At 31.0% G+C, this 22,027-nt stretch overlaps 1 protein-coding gene across 2 annotated transcripts in view; it reads right to left on the reverse strand.

The window, feature by feature from the left end:
• The window catches only part of LOC107171486 (TWIK-related acid-sensitive K[+] channel 7), a 75,109-nt gene that overhangs the window by 34,112 nt on the left and 18,970 nt on the right, over window positions 1-22,027 (reverse strand). For both annotated transcript variants that reach the window (XM_015521734.2, XM_089229070.1), the window contains exon 2: window positions 20,707-21,072. In XM_015521734.2, the coding sequence (XP_015377220.2) occupies window positions 20,707-20,833 (127 nt within the window). In that variant the 5' untranslated portion in view covers window positions 20,834-21,072. The remainder of the gene's footprint in view (window positions 1-20,706; window positions 21,073-22,027) is intronic.

Consider the following 22,027-nt stretch of genomic DNA (forward strand, 5'->3'; position numbering starts at 1 on the left):
GCTATGTAACGAGAATTCAAACATTGCACTGAAAAATCATTATAGCAGCGATATTATAATTCGTATCATCCAAAGTCCTTTTAAAACGGTTCTCTGACATTAATAATTAACCACTGTTATATTGGACACGTTGGATACTTCTCGAAAAATCTTCGCATCACACGTCCCACATACCATTGACCTATAATATTTTTGTAATAATGGTATTTTTCAAACTTTAAAATCTATATCCACATTACTAACTGACACAATAATATTATAGATTAGCCAAAAACTCAGTTCGAGTTTTGCGTCACAGGATATCAATGTTTAAAAACAAAAACCATTAACCACGTGAAAAAAAGTATAAAGTAACCCTTTTTTAGTTGGGTAGGTATCATATTTTAATCAGTTGCTTTAAAACAATAAGTTGATTACAATTTTATAATATAATCATATTATACACAAATTTTAATGTTGCCCGCAGTAATACATTAATTTATTACGGTTTATTAATTCTATTACGTTCACATGTTGTTCGTGTGTTACCAATATTAATTGAAGTATATAGGAAACATAAATTCTGTTTTGGGTGTTTTAATTGAAATTAATGATAATGTTATGTTGTTTTTTTTTTTTTTTTTATCAACCAGTGGACCGTATGGAGTTGTTTAGATTTACATTGTTGGCATACCACCAAAGATTTACATGAACGTATATAAATTATGCTCGGTGCTTTAAGAAAAATCCCTATAAGTAAGCCAAAATTTATTGCTTACGTGATCGTAAAAACAATTCTACTATAATATATATACGGTTCTAAGAAATGTGTGCACGTATTTTATCATTTTTGAAAATATATCTTTACAGACATACGAAAAAACGAAGTAATTCTGTGATAGAATTTGAAACTATGAGAATTGTGCCGATTGAGTATTTTTTAATTATATTATCAAATATTTTGTAATACAGGATTTCATAATTAATATTTTCATGTTTTAGTTTAATATTATGCCCACCAACAATGATTTGAAATAGAATACGAAAAAAATTATATCTGCAGGTCTATTATATTATTAGGTCGATTGAAATAGTGTGATAATAAAGTAAAATAAAAAAACCTTTTAAACGTAGTATAATAATCCTTTCAAATTATAATAAAGTTAATTGTATGTATTATAAAGCATATTATTGGGTTTTCTGAAAAATTTTACGCCTTTCAATTTCACATTATAAAAATATGGGATAGTATTTTATTTTCGTGTAATGCCACTGAAAACGGTAGAAGGGATCAAGTCCTCAAAAATATAATGCGTATCTATATTGCGTATAGTATGAATAAACGAAAAAAACTGATAGGTTAACAACCCACACCTTTGGGTTTTCTAAACAAAATATTCTCGATGATTGAAATATGAAAATAAAAATCAAAAAATAACACAACGAGCTGTGAAAGTGATTATTTTCCCATTCAACATAAATCACTATTATTATTATTATTATTATTATTATTATTATCATCATCATCATTAAAACCAACTAAAGCCTTCAGGCTGAGTATATAGGGTGGAGGTCGTAAAATTCGTCATTTTCTAGCACTGTCGAGTACGAAATATTATTTCGTCTTCTATTTCAGTTTCTCAATCTCATAACCTCTGTTTAACCGTAGGAAACCAAAATAAACGAAACACAGTTTATTAAAAAGCTCGTCACATTCTCCGGATATACGCTACAACCATCCGCCACCTGCCGGCGACCCCGTTTGTTCGGTGCGGTAGAGACGGCTGTTCTTGTGTAGTCGCATTGTCTCATCCCTTACGCGGGTCGGTAATCTAAACCGAAACTTACTGCTAGGATTTCGGTGGGGCAAATTGTGCGACCAAAAGTGATTTTGCTGTCGCCCGATCAGATCCAGCTGAAACACATGTATAAGCCACAAAATTTCACACACACACTAGTACGATTATCCAAGTATAGAGAGTCTATATAGACCAGCGATATTAACACAACAACGATTTGCCTTAACATATACAGATGATCATCATAGAAAATACCTTTACATTAGGTATAAAGTATCTCTTTTACGACCGAGATTATAGCAAAAAAAAGTCAACCAATTAAATTGGATAAACTTCCATCGCCGTTTAACGTATTGCTATCTATTTTATGAATTTGTCGATGTTTTAAGTGAATTTGTTCAATATAATAAACGAAAAAATATTTATTGCCTACAGTTAAACAGAAAGGGAATATACTTATTATATCGTTTAATAATATAAAAAGTCGTGGTAATGATGATTACGTGATTGTTATATAGTAATATTGATTTTATAATGCAAACAACCATAAACTTTATCAATGTTTATTAATTTATTTTAATAATTTAAATATTATAATAAATGATTTTGAATTTTTGAATTAATATTTTGTACATTAAGTTGCTTGAACATGACCAGAATATAGATTAGATATTGTTCAAATTTTATTTTTTACAAAACACGATCCGTTTTAATTTAAACTTTAAAGTAATATAATTTTGATTTAAATTAAAGTAAAACACGTAAAACACAAGTAGTAGTTATCTACTATGATTATCGAAAACAAATTACTAATATAAAGAAAAATAGAGATAACAGCCAGACCATTTTGAGATTCGTACACAGACAGATTGGGACTAATAGAATCAGATAGTTGTGATTGTGTCGACGAAAAACAGAAACAAAAGAAACAATCCATAAACAATACACGTACACATATATTGCATATACACATTATATATATATATAGCTATGTGTTGAAGATAGCTATTGAGTACAATGGAAAGTAACTTTATTAAATCTGACTTGAAGTAGTTTTTAAATTGAAAAGAGTAACTTTGGGTTTATAAATTAAGGAAATAAACTGCTATTTTTATTGATTTATCATATTAGTCTTATTAAAAACAACAAGAAATTTGAGAGCACATAATAAATAGGAACATTAATATTGTATAAAATAATTATATAAGCTACATAAATAAAAACTTGACCAAATGTTGTACTATAACCACAATAACTTCATAATATAATAATAAAACAAACAAATCTTATAAATAAGATAATTTTAAGTGAAGTACTGAAGTTTTGATAAATTTAGTTTATGATAGACGTAAAAATAATCTAATTACAATATTAACGATAATTCATATAAAATAAAGTTGTTTATGCAAAATGTTTTTGCATGTTTTATGTACCTTCATTTTTAACACTAAAATATTGCCCTTTTCGGGACTCACAAGAAATATTCATTCAAAAGCTCAAAATTTTAACTGTACATAAGTATGCATAGTCATAGGTTCGATTGTAAATCACCAATCGATTAATTATTTAATACACCTATTGGCCGCATAAATTGTCTTTTTATTTCTATAGAATTCTCACATTTTAGATTACAATTTAGGTAGGTGATCACGGTCCACAAGAAACTTCTAATTATGAGGAATCTTTAATGCTTCTGGTAAATTTTGTTTACAAATTATTTAAATAGGTGACTCGTCACAAATTATAGCTTTACATTGGTCTAAAATGTGACTTATTTAATATATGTTTTTCTTACTATGGTCTATGACTGAGATTTAAATGAAAATACCAAATAATCGACAGATTAAAAAACATTGAAGGGTTTTACAAAATAGAATATTTAATTAAACGATAATAATTAATAATTAGGATAAATAATTTGTCTTAGTTTGTAATTTGTACATGGTAAATCATTATTTTTCAAAATAAATGTAATAAAAGATTTTACGTTTTCTTGTAAAAATATTATGATTAAATTTATTTTAAATACAAAAAACAAGCATCATAAAAATAAATGTATATTCACTAATTAAAAAGTTTCAGTATAATTTACCACCATATTAATTATTTAGTGTTATAATTAAAATTCACTACCCATTACCTAATAACTATAATATTACTAAATTCATAGGTAACGAGCTTATTTTTCGTGATATTCACATATTTTAATACCTAACGGTATGATATTATAGCTGAAATATTTTAAGGTTCTAACATTACCTTAACTATTTGAAGTAGATAAAAATGTTATACTCTATTAATCCAAAAAAGTTTTTTAAAGAGTGAAGAATTTGCTTACGATACGCATTATATTTGTAGCTTTAATGTCAAACTTTTATACGTAGTTAGATACTAAAATATATAACAATGTATAAATATAATATAATATATTATATTGATTTTTTTTTAATGTAGGTACCACAAAAAGTATTTTACGATTTGAGACTTATGATTTAATTATTGATCATAATCGTGAATTCGATAATAATATTGTAATGTTATTTAAAATATGTTTATTCAAATGGTTCAAAGAAAAAAATATTTAAAAAAAATGAAACGGTTTTCAATTCAAATCATTATTGTTATTTCTGTTAGGTGTTCGCGCATATAGATATTGTAATAATATTAGTGATATTATTATTAATTTATTAGTGATATTTAATCATACATTACAAATAACCATTTTTCGATCGGTTTATGTAGCTGTTTGGTGATTAAATTTTCAATTTTAATATCGCAAGACGAAAATATAATGTACCTACCTACGAATATTCCCAATGAAAAAAGGAAGAAATAGTCCAACGTGTTCAATTATAATATAGGTACATTGTATTTAGATAATAATCAAATATTTTTTTGATTCCTTATTCAAAATGGCATGAGAATTAAATTAATATTCGTTGGTAAGATACATACCTATTTAAAATTAAAAATGTCTGATCATTTTCGAGGAATTCGTGTCTTTCGAGTCACTTCACTATATAATTTCAGTAGTGTGATATAATATATAATAAATATAATATTATGTATAATTACATATAATTATACACCTATGAACTTACGAACCGTGTGAGATCAAAATGAACTCAGTACACCCGATACAGGTCACGGTGGGAGCGAAGCTTTGTAGGTGCTATTAAATATTTGAACAGTTCGGAGGGATTCGAGGCAGATCGGCGAGAGTATAAATAATACTACGTGCACCTATACCTACGTCTTGACCGGGACGATTTTTTATAAATAATTACGTCTCTGAGGCGCAGAATATAAATTTTTCGTTCCCTTGCATTATAATAAACAACACACACTCATTAAATATTTATATTATAAAATGTGTGTCTTATCTAAGCACGTCACAATCCTGCAGATGCGTGTAATAACAGCGTGGCTGCTTACTATATATGTATAATTCAACGGGGGAAATCTTCTATCAACTAACAACCTCGCATACATGCAGGATGATTGCTTTAAGTCGGGACACTCAGGAATCAGAATATCTGTCGATTCGTTTTCAAAAAAAAAAAAAAATGTGTTTATACGACTATTTTAAGTTGATGTATAGTATAATGCACTTGTACAATATATTTTAACAAAGGATTTGTACTATTTTATTTTTATATTTGAGTGTTCTATTGTTTTGTATTTTTTAACGAGAATATATATTTTAGATCCAGAAAATGTTTATGAAAATTTTAACGTATAATATTAATGCCGAATATTGAACAATCCATTTTGTAAACACACAAGTATTTAAATAAAATTATTTTTTCTAACATACGATTAAATTTGCTGCGCGTATCCAAAAATAATATATAATATATTATCAACAATTTCAAACCACGATTGAATATAATATTACCTATATATATTATATATAAATTAAATAATTAATAAACTATTATTGTTATTTGAATTTTATATTATATTATTTTCCAAACAGTTATGTACATCCGACATCGTAAAACTATTCACCAACTGACAACTTTGTGTATGTACTTACACTGAATTCCGGCCACACCCTACATAATATGTAAAATAGTTTATATCGCAATATTGTTGTATAATAATATGCAAGGCCTAAAATAAATGAAACCTCGAACTACACTATTTTATGATTTCACTTAATTTAATACGAATATTCTAAAAATAAAATATAAATTATCCAAATTTTTTTTATTTGAAAATTCAAAATAATTTTACACCTGTCACCTGGATAAAATAATTAAACTATAACATAAAATTATATTTAAAACTGTATTTTTCGAAGTTCAGTCTTATTTGTTAAGTCAATTGATATGTATATATATATTGTATATCAATGACTTTTATCACATACACACACACACACACCATGGCCGTAGCTAGGCACTGGTAAAAGGACGTTTGCCAGGGGTGAAATTTCATCGAATGGCATTCTGAATTCAATTATAATAATTAACAAAATTCAAAAAAATCTGCCGTTTTATTTTAGTGCGTAATTGGATGAAGGGGCGCCATGTTCTGCAAAGGGTGCTACTGGACCTCATCGCTACGGCCTTGACATAGTGACACACACACACACTCATATATATATGTATTAATTTATTAAAATTGATAATTAACGTTATTATCAAACTCTAAACATAACACCAATATAATTAACACACTTTTTTTATTTTGTTCTGCACTGTTCCGATTTCGTACTACATTAACAGTGTCGTACTTCACACTGTTTTAAGCCATATGATAATATGTATTACATTACGGAACGATTTGTATAATTATTTACTGTTGCAAGTGGCGTTGCAGCGGGGTGGCTTATGAAAGTATGTTTTTTGAAAATGAAAAAAGACCATAATTCATATTTCTCGTATACTTTAACAATATTATCACGCTAGAATATATTTTTCAATTTTTGAAAACGATCACTGAATACAACCCTACGTGTATATAGCTGTAAATAAATAGGCACAAATCATACGCAATTATACAGTAGCTGCAATGGTGCATCAAGGTATTCAGCAAAACAAGTGTATTCACATTTTAAGGGACGTAATAAAACTTTTTGAAAACTCAACTATTCAAATCGAAAAGAAGAAGTAATCGTGAACCGACTTAGAATAGGCCACACGAGAGTTACGCATGGATACCTAATGGAAAAGACCGAACCTCCTCTTGTAATGCCACTCTTGTAATTTACATTCCAGTCTAACACATAATTATCATCCACCATCAAATCTTCGGCCAGGGCCAGAAAAGAATACGAAACTAGACAATCTATAGGTATAGGAAGTTATAGGACCCTATGCTGACACAGAAAAAATAATCTCATTTAAAAAAAAAAAAATTGAAATTATTAACTTAATTTACGAGTACATTATTTTTAAACTTCATTATAAAAATCCCTTATGTAAATAACAATAAAATCTTATTGCAAGCTATAATAACCATCATCATGATGAATAAAAAAAAAACTTTTCGACGAACGGTTAATCGGTATTAAAAATTATTTCATAATAATATATTGTTGTAAATACTTACGCCATTTATGAGGCATAATAGTTCTCTCATCATGGTCGTAATATTATATATAATAACAGTAAATGTTATTGAAATTTTTCTTTCATTCTATATCATTCCCAGTCATATCGACATTATTAAACCCCATTCCCCCTTCCCTATGCCACCGCTGGACAGACGCGTAATGCGTGGGGGGGGGGGGGGGTATGGTACGTTGGCGTCGAGAGAAACTACTGCAATGACGGCGGCGGTGGATGTCGGGCGGGTGTGCGGGGTGCAGGACGAAGAGCTGGATTGACGGACGAAGAATTGAATCGTATAATAAATATACAATTAATTTTATTTTTTTCGGAAACATTATCCCATGAGCAGTTTTTACGCACGGTTCCCATCGCCCACCCGCCGCATTGCAACCGCCACTTCCATCGTCCCGGGTGGCGATTGTCGCTGGCGGCGGGGCCGGTCGTGATTGATGTGGCGTATTGCCGGTGACGTCATTGCGTGTATCCATAGCGACCGACCGGCGTGCCGTAGCAGGGTCGACGCATAATAATGGTGTGGTGTAAGGGAAACGATCGGTGGACGGGCCATAGAGGATGGGCGCGGTGGGCGAGAGTAAACGCAATCGTCGTCGACGCCGCCGCCACTGCCGCCACTGACGCGGTATATACGCGCTACAGCCGCCCCGCATAAACCCTTCGACGCCACCGGCACTCATTGTCCGCCGTATTTTTCTTCTCCCGGCGACGACTTTAATTTCTCCACGACTCCACCGTACACACTGTTTTTTGCTCCTGCACTCTGCTCTTTAGACTTGCTTTTTCATATATTTTATTTTTCTCGCCCTATATACTAATATATACAGCACGTTCAACACACACTCCACCATTGCGCTGCCACGACTAATTTTCATAATATTATATCATATTTCGAGTTATAAACAGATACTATCATATTATAGCGAGTGAAAATAAAATAATAATATAGCTAACATAATGGTATATGCATAGAGAGCGTGAAGAGGGACCCAGAAGTATACGTAAGACGGAGAGAAAGAAAATAATATATAATACGACCGATACTCGACTATGAACAATTTTTTTTTATACACGTTCTGTTTGACAAATTCTATACTCGTATATACATATATATATGTGTATACATGTATATATATATAAATAGTACAAATTGAACGTGGCACTTTTTTTTTATTTTTTTTTTATTATAGAGTCGGATACATAACAATACCAATAACGGTCATCCACATTACGCCATTGCGGATACAAAACAATTTTTATTGGCCTCTTTGTTCGCTTCTTTTTTTTCATCGATTTCCCACGCGACAATCGCACGAAACAACAGCAACACATAGTATAGTATGCTCAATTACTGCACCGTTAATTATTTAGAATTTTTGTTCCTTGATAACATTAATAATTGCGAACACCCCTCAAACACGATTTTCTGGAAGAATAGTATAAAATGTTTTTTTCCCTAATTTATAGTGGTGTATAATTTGATATAATTGTGTATTTTTAGAATCTTTTTTTTTTTTAGAGTAAATTGCTGTTGATTAATGTTTGAATAATATGTGCTTATGAATTAGTTTGTCTATTACATTAAACCATAAAAAGAGACGAATAGAATCCCGTGTAATTAATTTTATATGAAAATAATATAACATTGAAAAAAAATTAAATAATGATTTTATTACATAAACTATTTTATAATTTTTTATCGACAATACTTAAATAATAACCTATAAATTGTGAATAATAATATATGTTGAATTACATATTGTAAAATGTTAAACATTTTTTAATCATATTAAGATAACTAATATCAACATCTTTATCTGATAACTAGAGGTCGGATTTATATTCTCTTAAAATCCTTAAAATATGATGTTTTTATGTCACATAAATTAGGCAATTCTCTTAATATTCTTTTAAAATACCAGATATATGATGTTTTATGTCCTTAAATATGCAAAATATTCTTTTAATATTAAAAAAAATTCAGTTTAAATTTATTTTAGCTAACGAAATAACCTACGTGCTATCGCAATTGATAAGGAATACCAGGAGATTAATTTTTATTAAAATCCAGAAATTAATTATTTATAAATATAATTATTTAGTGAACATTATACCTATCAAAGTGCTGATATAGGTACGTGAAATATATTCATTATAATATGCCGATATTACAAAAATATTCTCAAATATTCTCTAACGTATTAAATATTCTCTAACCCATAAAATATGCTTTTTTATGCAAAATAAATTTTTTCCTATGAATTCTGTGTTTCATGAATCGTAAAGATTTCTCACTCCCACTTAACTGCATAGACTAGAAACAAATATGTAAAATCATAAAAATCCGACCTCTACTGATAACAATTCAGAATTTTTAACGTTATTTTCCACTATACATAAAAAAAAGATAACTCAAATTTGATGTTTGAATAAATCATTGTAATTATTTTTATAATTATTACAATCTTTAAACCAAATTATTTATTTGTATCAAGAAAATGAGATATATTAAATTTTTTTGATAAAATTACGTTTCACTATAAAATTGGAAGTAAATAAAAACTGTTTTTATAGTGAAAGTATCTATTTTTAAAATTAAAATTGAATTTGTTTGGTTTTGATGATGAAGTTTAATTTGTATAGATAAAAAATTTAAGCACCCACTATTTATTATATTATTATAATTACGTGGGCATTCATTTTAAAATTTTAATTATACTAATAAAAAATAGTGCAGCTTTTAAATAAAAGCACGAACGATTGGACATGAAATAGTCTACTATTTACTATAGACTACTATAGAGTAATAAAATATACTTATAACCACTATAACGATACAAAAAGTCGTTACATATATACAGGGCGATTTTTTTATCATGAACCACTCATTATTTCAAAAAGTATCAATGTTTTTGAAAATATTTTTTTACAAAGTTTCATGTTGTTAAAAAAAACGTTTTTATAAAAAAATTATATTTTTTAATATTTTTTATCCTTATAATTTTTTAAGTTTTTTACTTTTTTGAATGGCAACCTAGAGTTTTAATTTCATATTCCAAAGCAGAATATTTTTCTAAGTATTTTGATACGTAAAAGTCGAATTTTGGACGAGTAGTTTATGAGTTATAAGTATTTAAAGTTTAGATTGGCGGAGTGGAGTGGTACGGGGTTACCCCGCAAAATGTTTGTCCACTACTCCGCTTGTCTAAACTTTAAATACTTATAACTCATGAACTACTCGTCCAAAATTCGATTTTTACGTATCAAAATACTTAGAAAAATATTCTGCTTTGGAATATGAAATTAAAACTGTAGGTTGCCATTCAAAAAAGTAAAAAACTTAAAAAATTATAAGGATAAAAAATATTAAAAAATATAATTTTTTCATAAAAACGTTGTTTTTTTAACAATATGAAACTTTGTAAAAAAATATTTTAAAAAACATTGATACTTTTTGAAATAATGAGTGGTTCATGATAAAAAAATCACCCTGTATTCTATTTATTCCGAAGTTCTCAATTACGACAACAAATCAATCATATTTCCCATAGAATAGGTACCTTATGGTTATTATTGCAATATTGCAAATATGTCTATAAATAGATAAATATAAAAATACAAAATATTTACGAAATAATATTATGTCTAACCTACTCATTGTAAGGTATATTTAAGAAAACGAGTTTACTTCATAATATTTAAAAACAAGTACAGTGGAACATCGATAACTCGAATCGTTTGGTGGGAGGAGGGGTGAAAAAAAGTTCGACTTACGGAAGTTCACGCATATCATATATTGTAAGGCAGGGGCCAAGGCATTCCTTGGAGTTATCGAAAATTCGGCTTATAGAGGTTCAAGTTATCGAGGTTCCACCGTATAAAATATTAATAATACTTTTGTTTTATTCAGAACATGATTGTTATCAGAATTAAATTGTTCACATTCTATAAGATAATATATTTAAAATAAAAATCGCAATATAATTATTATTTTAACTATATTTTTGTTGTTAAATATAATTACCACTATTAAATAAATGGTAATTCCCCCTCTTTTCATCAAAAATGCATATATTCAAAAACCAATCTTTGAAATTTTTAATTATCTTTAAGGATCATATTTTTAAATTCTTGAGAATTTTCATACTAACTAAAAAGTTTTCTGTGGAGTATAAACTTCTGTATTTAAAATAAAAACTCCCTTTTTACTGTAAATTATTAAATTGAATATTCTTCTGAATACATTTTCTCGGCACACTCTAAAAGTATTGAAAAGAATTAAGTGATTTAAAAACAATGTATTAAAATAAATTTAAAAATTCCAAAAATCAGAATAATTTTAATAATCTATATAGTTGAAGGAAAAATTGATAGAGAGCATGTTTGGCGGAGTCATTCTGTATATTATAAACATTATTAATTGTTAAAACAGATATTCTTTCTATTCACGTCACTTCAAAATTTATGCTAATGTAATTAACAATTACAATACATTCATTAAATCTAATTATCGTATTAAGTTATACAGGTTGTAAATATTTCTAAAAAGAAAATAATATATGTAGGTAACCTCTATAATAAAAAGTCGTGGCTATCAGATATATATTTAACACTGTGTACAAACTATAGAAAAATAATGATTTTCATTATTGGATATAATAATAAGAGATTGTAAATGAGTAAATGGCTCAAAAATTCAAACTTTAATTCCATTTTTTCTTATAAGAATAATAAAAAATTAAATAGAAAAATAGAAAAATAAAATAAAAATTATCAGAAAAAATGAGAAATTAATTTTCTTTTAATTGTGTAAATTCAACATAAACTAGTGGCCTGTGTTGTCGAAGTGGAAATTTATTTATGTAAATTTCAAGATCAATAAAAAAAAAAAATTCAACATAAAATATCATGTGTTTCTTTTAATTAGGTATTTTATATTTTATTTAAATATAAATGCAATTTCATCACAATTTTTACTTATAATTACATATTATTGATATTTCCAACCAATGCACTATGATTATAAATGTTAATGGCTTCTCTGATGCCTTTAATTATTTTTAGAGCTTTATAAAATAATAATCTTCCAGAAATTAGTTTACATTTTCTTAGAAGTCAACTCATATGGTCTTTAAAATAATTTACAGGCAACATTTCAATGAAGCCTTTTCAAAGAGATGACCTTTTAAAATAGCCATACTTCGGGAACAAGATATTTTTGTGTTGAAATTCAATAACGTTGAAGGTTGAAGACACATTTATTTATAGTATAATAATTATTAATTAATAATAATTAACTGCATTTAAAAATAGAATAATATTTATCTCCGTTAAGAATGATATTATCCGTACAAAATATCACTGTAGTCTGTAACATTATCTGTATTGATTTTATCATACCATTGAATAGGTAGAAAATGTAAAACGTTTAATCATTAACCAACGATTACTAATTAAATACCGAATCTTCGCGTTTTAAACATGGTAGGTATCAGCTTTTTTTTAACCCTAAGTGTAATTAAATTAAAATACACTTTATTCATATGTAATATGTATTGTATAGTACATGGTTTATATAAACGTCTAATGTGAGTGTAATTCATTACCATGAAGTAGTTTTGATTGACGTATTTCACGAAAAACCGTGGTAGTTTTTAATTTTTAAAATTAGGTGATTTAGAAACTTTAAATTTATATCATTATTAGATATATATTTTTATATTTAAATATAATTTAATATTTGTACTTATACCCCTCAGACAAATTTAAAGTATTTAACTGACAACATGATTTATGGATTTTTAATTATCTTTATTGAACGCACTATAAATAAATTTGATTTGTTTTCATACAGAATCATCATTAATTACAACTGTAATTATCGATTTAAATTTTTGTCGTTTTGATACCCACATTAGTTTCAATTTAAATAACTTATAAATATGTTCCAATTATTATCTACGAATATTGCAATTTTCCGAGTGTTATAAAAACTTGAATCTCATAACTCTTTATTCAAGATTTTTTTATACATACTCGTATATGATTCATATTATCGTAATTCTTAAGTCTGTTAAATCAATTTGAAAGAGGAAAAATGGCTTACCATTACAGCTAAAATACCTCAGGTTATAGCTCATAGGTGCTATATCAAGATGAGTTAGGTACTACATTTTGACAAGATTTCCCTTCAAAGTAATATCTCAGTGTTAATGTTGCTAACTATAGTAAGTAGGTACCCAATAAGTATAACAGTATTTTGCATCAATTAATTTGAAACCAGGAGCTGTACATATTATAATAACTATACTAACAAGTACGCACTTCAATTATAAAATTAATTTTGAAGTAGGTACATGATTAGTATTGTGACGTAGTCATAAATATTTATAGAAATATTGAAGATTAAAAACCTAAACATAAATTTGTATTGAAATATAATATATAACTGTTAGCATTCAAAAAAATTTGTATTGTATAAAAATGATGACAATGCGGATTTCTCAAAAAATAGATTTTTATAGCGTAATATTATGGAAATTACTTTTGAGTTTTGACGATCGCTTGCGAAATCCAAATATGAAGTAGTTTTTTTTGTATAGATAATAAACTAATATTTTATTATATTATAATACTACATAATATTATGCATACATAATTTATTGTATAGTATTTTATCAAAATCTTAATGGCTAACAAAAGCAGATGGGAAACCATTAAGTGGATACTCGTATATTTTCGGGTTCTCCCCGAACGAAATCATTTATAAAATGTTGTCGAACCATGACGCCGAAGTAAAAAGGTTTTGTACGGACGGAATTTTGTGTTGAAAATACGAAACATGCACTCAAGTCGCGTAATGTATTGTGTTTGTGTGCGTATACGAATGTATGTTTTTCTTTTCATTTATTTATTATTATTATTTTCAACTTTTCCTTTGTACAGGGTGTTCCCCGCAGACGAACCGTAAGCCACCGACCGCGCGAGTGAGTGTAATAATGGAGTTTTGTCAACGTGTTCAAAGTTTCCGTGGGAAAAAATCACCTACACTAGACAGTTGTACGCGCAAAAGAAAAATACACATCCATTATAATATCGTATAATATATTATGTCAGCTTATACACTAATATATCTAATCCTAGTGCAGAATTTATTATTCTATTAAATAGCCAAATAATGAATGTAAATTGTATATTAATGAAAAAATATAATAGTCACAAGTAGTGGTCGGGGAGAGGGGCTTCGGGGGTTTAGTCCTCCCAAAATAATTTGTTTAAAACTAAAGCCTCCCTCCCTATAAATTAGAAAATAAGCAAAATTGTGCTTTAGTACAGTACAGAATTGTGAATGGACAATTATTTTTATTATTTTCACTACCTATCTACAAAAAAATATTGATATTACTTTTTATTAAAACATTTATTGAGCCTCAAACATATTTTATCGAATTTCTACCAACGATTGTAGTAATTTACAATCATATTATATTATTTTTATTTGTTGCAAGTGAAGTCAAAAAAGTGGTTACGACGTAAACGATCGTGTAGTGTGATAAGTGATAGCCCTGCCTGCTCGTGCCGCCGAGGCGACGATTAGTTATTAGTGATTAGTCACTATAGACTGATTAGTCAGTCTTGTGCCGTCTTGTGTCGTGTGCGTGTGTCAGCGGAGTGTCCGGACTGCACACGCTCACGGGCACTAATTAGTTTTTGTCTTATAATATATTATTACGTTGTTTATTACTACTGTTTACTTATTCATTGTTATGTAAATGTTAATATTATTAAAATATAAAATATATAGATATATATATAATCGTGTCAAGTTTGTAGTAACGGCCGTCTATGCGTGGCCCTACAGTTCAGAAGTGGGATTCAATTCAGTTGCCCTCAAAGTAATTGTGTATTGTCATTATCGCGAAATTAGTCGTCGAGTCGTTCGGTTTGTGTCGCATATTTTGTTTTGCCTAACTTCTATTGATTCAAAATGGATGACGGTCAAACGGGTCAGAAGGACGCCGAAAACCACGAGGTTTGGTCGTCTAGCCGTTTACGAAGCGGGTCGCAGCAGGCTACAGTGCAGCCACCATTGCAGCCCCAAGTGTCTACGGAGCAGCTTTGTTCGCAGTCAATAACAAACATGTTACCACCAAATACTAACCAGTCGTCCGGGAGTGTAACCACTACCAGTGATAGTGGAATGCGAGATGCATTGACAGCGCTAATAGAGCAGAACCGATTGTTGTTATCACGGATATTGCGTAATGAAGACAATAACAATGATAACATACGTGCGCAGTCAACACGTTCGCCGTCAACTTCTAATAACGGTTACTACGTCATGCCAGACTTTAATAATTCGATTAGTACTTTTTCTGGACGTGAATCTAATACGGATGCGAGAGCATGGTTGAAATCCGTTGAAGGTGTGGCAAAATTGCATAATTGGCCAGACAGTTTCAAACTAGAAATAGTACGTACAAAATTGGATGGTCCGTCAAAAAATTGGTACGTTGGTCGTACATTTTCAAGTTGGGGTAGTTTTGTTGACCAGTTTAATAATACATTTGTGGGAAACGAGTTGTGCACAGTTGATCGCGTAAGAATTATGTCGAACCGCGTTCAAACCAAGGGCGAGTGCGTCATAGAGTATTTTCACCACAAAGCACGCCTCTGCCGTGAAATCTCGTTACCGTTTAACGAAACTAAACAACAGATAGTTGAAGGTGTTTATTCTCACGATTTATGTAACTATTTGATAGCGCGCACACATTTAAGTGAAGACGAATTATTAGCTGATATTAATTCTTACAATAATCTGAAAAATGCCAGGATCAATCGAATCCGATCGACCGAGCCTGCTAAAACAACTCAAAGTTATACCGGCAATCGAAAAGCCAGTTCTGACAACCGCGATAGAGATCGGAATACGGTACAACGATCCACTATTGATACAAGAATGAAGCCGTCAAGGGATACGTCGAGTGTCACGTGCTATAGCTGTGGAAAGATCGGGCATCTGGCGTCTTCGTGTCCAACGAGAACCTGTCATAGCTGTCATTCAACGGGTCATTCGGCGCGGAACTGTCCAGGTCGCCAAGGTGAGCGTCAAGACAACAACGGTGGTGAGCATGTCTCTGTTTTGGAACGGTCCCCCACACATATTGTACCCCCATATATGTTAAATGTTAGCATTAAGTTTCCCAATAGTGAGTCTATCGATGTACAAGCATTAGTAGATACGGGTAGTCCTGTTAGTCTAATTAAATCGACTGTTGTCCCATACGTGTCTGGGGTCGTGCCTCCAAAATCGGATTTAGTAGGTATTAATGGTTCTAAACTAAATATAGTAGACCAGTTTGATGCGAATATTTTTCATAGTGAACTTGATGCCCCGATTAATTTATGTTTTCACGTGGTGCCCGGCAATGCCATGAGAAATGATTGCCTATTGGGTCGTAATTTTTTATCTCACCCTAGAGTAAATTTAAACGTGTCAGATGGGCATTTTGAAGTAAGCTTTAAAAAAGTTGATAATAATATATCGTTTGCCGAAATTTTATCTGTTAATTACACTGATTATAAAAGAGATGATGCTGATATTAATTTGAATGTTGAGGATACTCTGCCGGATGATATTAAACAAAAAGTTAAAAAAATATATGTAGAGTCCTATGTTAACCATGAAAGTGTCATTAGTACAGCTGATGACTATCGTCCTGAGATACGCATCATATTAAAAAATGATAAACAGTTTTATTTTCGCCCCCGGCGTTTGTCTTTTTTCGAAAAAGACTGCCTACAAAAAATGTTAGATAACATGTTGACCAAAGGGATTATTCAACGTAGTAGTTCCGAATACAGTAGCCCCATAGTACTGGTTAAGAAAAAGAATGGAGATTTTAGGATGTGTGTTGATTACCGCGAGTTAAATAAATATGTTGTGAAAGACCGATACCCGCTGCCGTTAATAGACGATAATTTAGATTTATTACGCGGAAAAAAATATTTTACATGCTTGGACCTAAAGGATGGGTTTCATCATATATATGTTGCAGACGATTCGATTAAGTTTACATCTTTTACGACACCATTAGGGCAGTTCGAGTTTTTAAAAATGCCGTTTGGGTTAGCTAATGGGCCTTCGTGTTTTAGCCGGTTTATTCAAAATGTTTTCGACGAATTTATTCGTAAAAATGAGGTGATCGTATATTTTGACGATATTATGCTAGCCACAGAAACTATTGAAGGGCATTTAGAGCTCCTGTCTAGAGTATTAAAAGTAATGAAAAATAAACAGTTAGAGATCCGTCTAGACAAAAGTCAATTTTTGAAATGTGAGGTAATTTACTTAGGTTATTGTGTAAATCAGTACGGTATTCAACCGAATCCTAAAAACGTCTCAATAATTGAAAACTACCCTGTACCACAAAATAATAAAGAACTCCAAAGTTTCATTGGTTTATCGTCTTATTTTCGACGATTCATTCCGAATTTTGCAATTATTGCTAAACCACTTTATAGCTTGCTCAAAAAAGATATTCCATACGAGTTTGGAGAGGAGCAAATGAGGTCGTTCGATTCTATTAAATCAAAACTCGGGGAACAACCGTTATTAGCCATTTATAATCCCAATGCAATAACAGAGCTTCACTGTGATGCTAGTAGCCATGGATATGGTTCAATTTTGTTTCAGAAGCAACCCGATAATCATTTCCATCCGATTTTTTATTATAGTCATAGGACTACTGAGTCCGAATCGCGTTACCATAGTTATGAGCTAGAAATGTTAGCTATTATAAATTCTATTAAGCGTTTCCGCGTATATTTACAAGGTATAAAATTTAAGATAGTAACCGATTGTAATAGTGTTGCACTGACGCTAAAAAAAAAAGATATAAACCCTCGAATCGCTAGGTGGGCCATGTTTTTGCAAAATTTTTTGTATGAGATAGAGCATAGGTCCGGGTCGCAAATGCAGCACGTTGACGCGTTAAGTCGTTGTAAGCATATTTTAGTAATAGAAGGTTGTACATTTAATCAGGCCCTTGCTATTAAACAACAAACTGACCCCGAAATTAGTTCTATTTCCAGAGAACTAGAACGCTCAGAACACCCACAGTTTGAATTACGTAACGGGTTAGTATATCGAAAAAATAATGATAGATTACTATTTTACGTACCGACTAGCATGCGTGACCAAGTAATCCGTTCCTGTCATGACGACATGTGTCACGTAGGAACAAATAAAACTATTGAGTTAATTAAACAAATTTACTGGTTTCCGAAATTAAGTGATCACGTTAAGACATATATTAGCAACTGTCTCAAATGTATTATATTTTCGCCTAAAAACGGTAAGGACGAAGGGTTATTAAATTTAATCGACAAGGGAGACAAACCATTTCAGACAATTCATATTGACCATTATGGTCCGTTAAACCAAACTTTTGGTCGTTTCAGACACATTTTGGTTGTGGTGGACGCATTTAGTAAGTTTTTAAATTTGTATCCAGTCCGCACAGTTGCCGCTAAAGAATCATGTTTACGATTAACACAATACTTTTTACACTATAGTAAACCGATCAAAATAATATCGGACCGTGGGTCATGTTTTCGTTCTGACGTGTTTAAAGAGTTTTGCGAGCGATATGATATTAAACATATAAAAACAGCAGTAGGTACGCCGTCGGCAAACGGACAGGTAGAACGATACAACAGAGGGTTAACGGTTATGTTATCAAAACTTATGCACGAGCATAGTCAAAATTGGAATGAATATTTGTATCAAATACAGTTTGCTGTAAATAATACTTTTAATAGATCGATACAAAATACACCTAGTAAATTATTATTTGGTATTGATCAAATAGGAGAGCCAACAGATTATGTTAGATTATACTTACAAGCGCTTAATGAAACTGAAAATGATCAACGTAATTTTGATAAAATTAGGCAAAATGCTCAGGAAAACATACGCATAGGACAACTAAATAATAAGGCTTACTATGATTCGACTAAACGACCGGCCATGCAGTACTCTGTCGGCGAGTATGTCATGATTAAAAATGTTGACACTACCCCAAATATTTGTAAAAAATTATTGCCTAAATTCAAAGGTCCATATAAGATAGATAAGGTCCTTCCCAATGACCGATATATTGTTTCTGATATTGAAGGGCACCAGGTGACCCAAATACCTTTGAATACAGTCGTGGCCGCGAGAGACATAAAACATTGGGTTAAACAGTATTAATTTTTTTTTTTGATTTTGTATGTTAAAAAAAAAAAATGTATTTTTTTTTTTAAGTATTACCTACTAGGTACTATCAGTGAGTGTTCGCTTATTATTATTATTATTTAATTTTTATTGTTCTTATTTTATTTTCATTGTATACATGATATTATACTTGATCTGTTATTTTTTTTTTAATTATTATGTTGTGTTATACGGATCGAGGACGATCCGAACGTCAGGATGGCCGAGCTGTAGTGTGATAAGTGATAGCCCTGCCTGCTCGTGCCGCCGAGGCGACGATTAGTTATTAGTGATTAGTCACTATAGACTGATTAGTCAGTCTTGTGCCGTCTTGTGTCGTGTGCGTGTGTCAGCGGAGTGTCCGGACTGCACACGCTCACGGGCACTAATTAGTTTTTGTCTTATAATATATTATTACGTTGTTTATTACTACTGTTTACTTATTCATTGTTATGTAAATGTTAATATTATTAAAATATAAAATATATAGATATATATATAATCGTGTCAAGTTTGTAGTAACGGCCGTCTATGCGTGGCCCTACAATCGTTATGTTGTAAATAAATAATTTGGAAAGGTTCAACGTCCAAGAGACCGTATAATAATTTGCTTCGCGAGAAGCGATAGACTACTATGGCCATTAGCTGTTTGTTGTGGGAACGGTTGGTTTGGAACACGTTTTTATATGTGACAAGAATTTGTTGCTAAAATCTGAGTGGCCACCCATCCGGGACCTTGCAATACCTGCAGGCTGGTACTGGGACGTACACTCAGAGCGTATCCGCAGTTGAACGTACGACAGTGCCACACTAATATAATATAATAAATAATTATATTATCATGATTAAACTTATATGGGAAAAGGCCTACGTCGCCTAAAAAAATGTTTTCATACGCCTCAAAATGAGAACGACTATTTATACAAGTTATTAGCACTACGTAACTAAAATATTTTTAGCCTTGATTCGGGCCAACTGGCTGTTGAGTGGGTTTGGTGGGGTGCAGGTCACGTGGACAGAACGCTTTTTAGTCTTTGCTAGGTAAACGTATACATATATATGTACATAATTATATTTTCGTCCGGAAACTTACAGTCCAGCGCTTGTTTCCGGCGTATCTCCGTCTCGGACTCCAGGGCGTCGAACACGGCGGCGCCGATTAGCAGATAGGTGAACGTACAAACGATCAACGATAATGTGCGGACGTTTTGCTTCTTCATCCTGCGGACGACACCACCATGGTGCTGGCCGCCACCGGCGCCTTATCAACGACGCCGCCGCCACCTCAGCTGTCGCAGCAGCCACAGCCGCTGCCGGTCGCCGACCGCGATTGCCGAGCCGCACACGTCGCACACCGCACCGGGCGCCATACCGCACCGCGTTGAGTGGTGCCGCGCACAACGTCCGCCGTCTGACAAACATGGCGGCCGCGGTCTTCCGGCGCACCCATCACACGGACCTGCGGACAATACACAATCGTTACCAAAATATTCAGAAAAACAATATAGCTAATCCATATTATTATCTTGATTGAAGTCGTTGTCCACAAATTTTGAAAGAAAATTATTTCTATATTGTCAATATATGAAAGGATAGCCGGGATATCGATTTACGTTTGCATTGTTTCCAAAGCTAGCGACGCGCATCTTATAACGTTTACATAGCATCATATTTTTTTGATTCAGAATAAGAAATTTTTAATTTACATTTTTTAGCAATTTTCATTGTTAGGAGTATTTTAGGAGTTTTTGGGCATCACATACTATTAGGATCTAATCCCTGATACTACACTAGTTGGGTTCTGGATTATTTTAAGTAAGAAACAAATGGTTTTAACTTTTATGCAAACATACAATACAAACGAAAAATATTAAAAATGTTGACATTGACGGATAATTGTTATTTTATTCTCATAACCCGCTATTACCTATTTTAACTAGGTACTATAACACAACACAGTCTGATTTCAACTTTCATTCTATATCGTTAGAATTAGTCCTACTATATAGTTATAGTGTCATATTAATATATATAATATAATTCAAATATTTCGCATTTCTCGTATGTATATACATATATATATATATATACGAGAAATGCAAAATGCATATCAACTATCCGGAACTGCGATAACGCTGCCGATTTTATACCACCAACCAAGGCTATGCTAAGTTATAGACGACTACTACACGAATGAGTGTTCTATAATCTAGCGACTAGCACTATGGAAGAGTCTATTATTTTAAGTGAAAAAAGGTGGAACAGCGTAGATATGTATAATAAAATGATTTAAATGTACATTTCGAAAACTACTGAACAATGATATTGAATATGGAGATGCATTCAGAGATCATGTAAGCAATTTTTTCAATATAATGACAATCAATTTATTGAACAAAATTTGATTCTGAAAC

The sequence above is a fragment of the Diuraphis noxia genome, unplaced genomic scaffold, assembly GCF_037042655.1.
Source record: "Diuraphis noxia isolate RWA-SAM2 unplaced genomic scaffold, SU_Dnox_SAM2 contig0005, whole genome shotgun sequence".
Lineage (NCBI taxonomy): Eukaryota > Metazoa > Arthropoda > Insecta > Hemiptera > Aphididae > Diuraphis > Diuraphis noxia.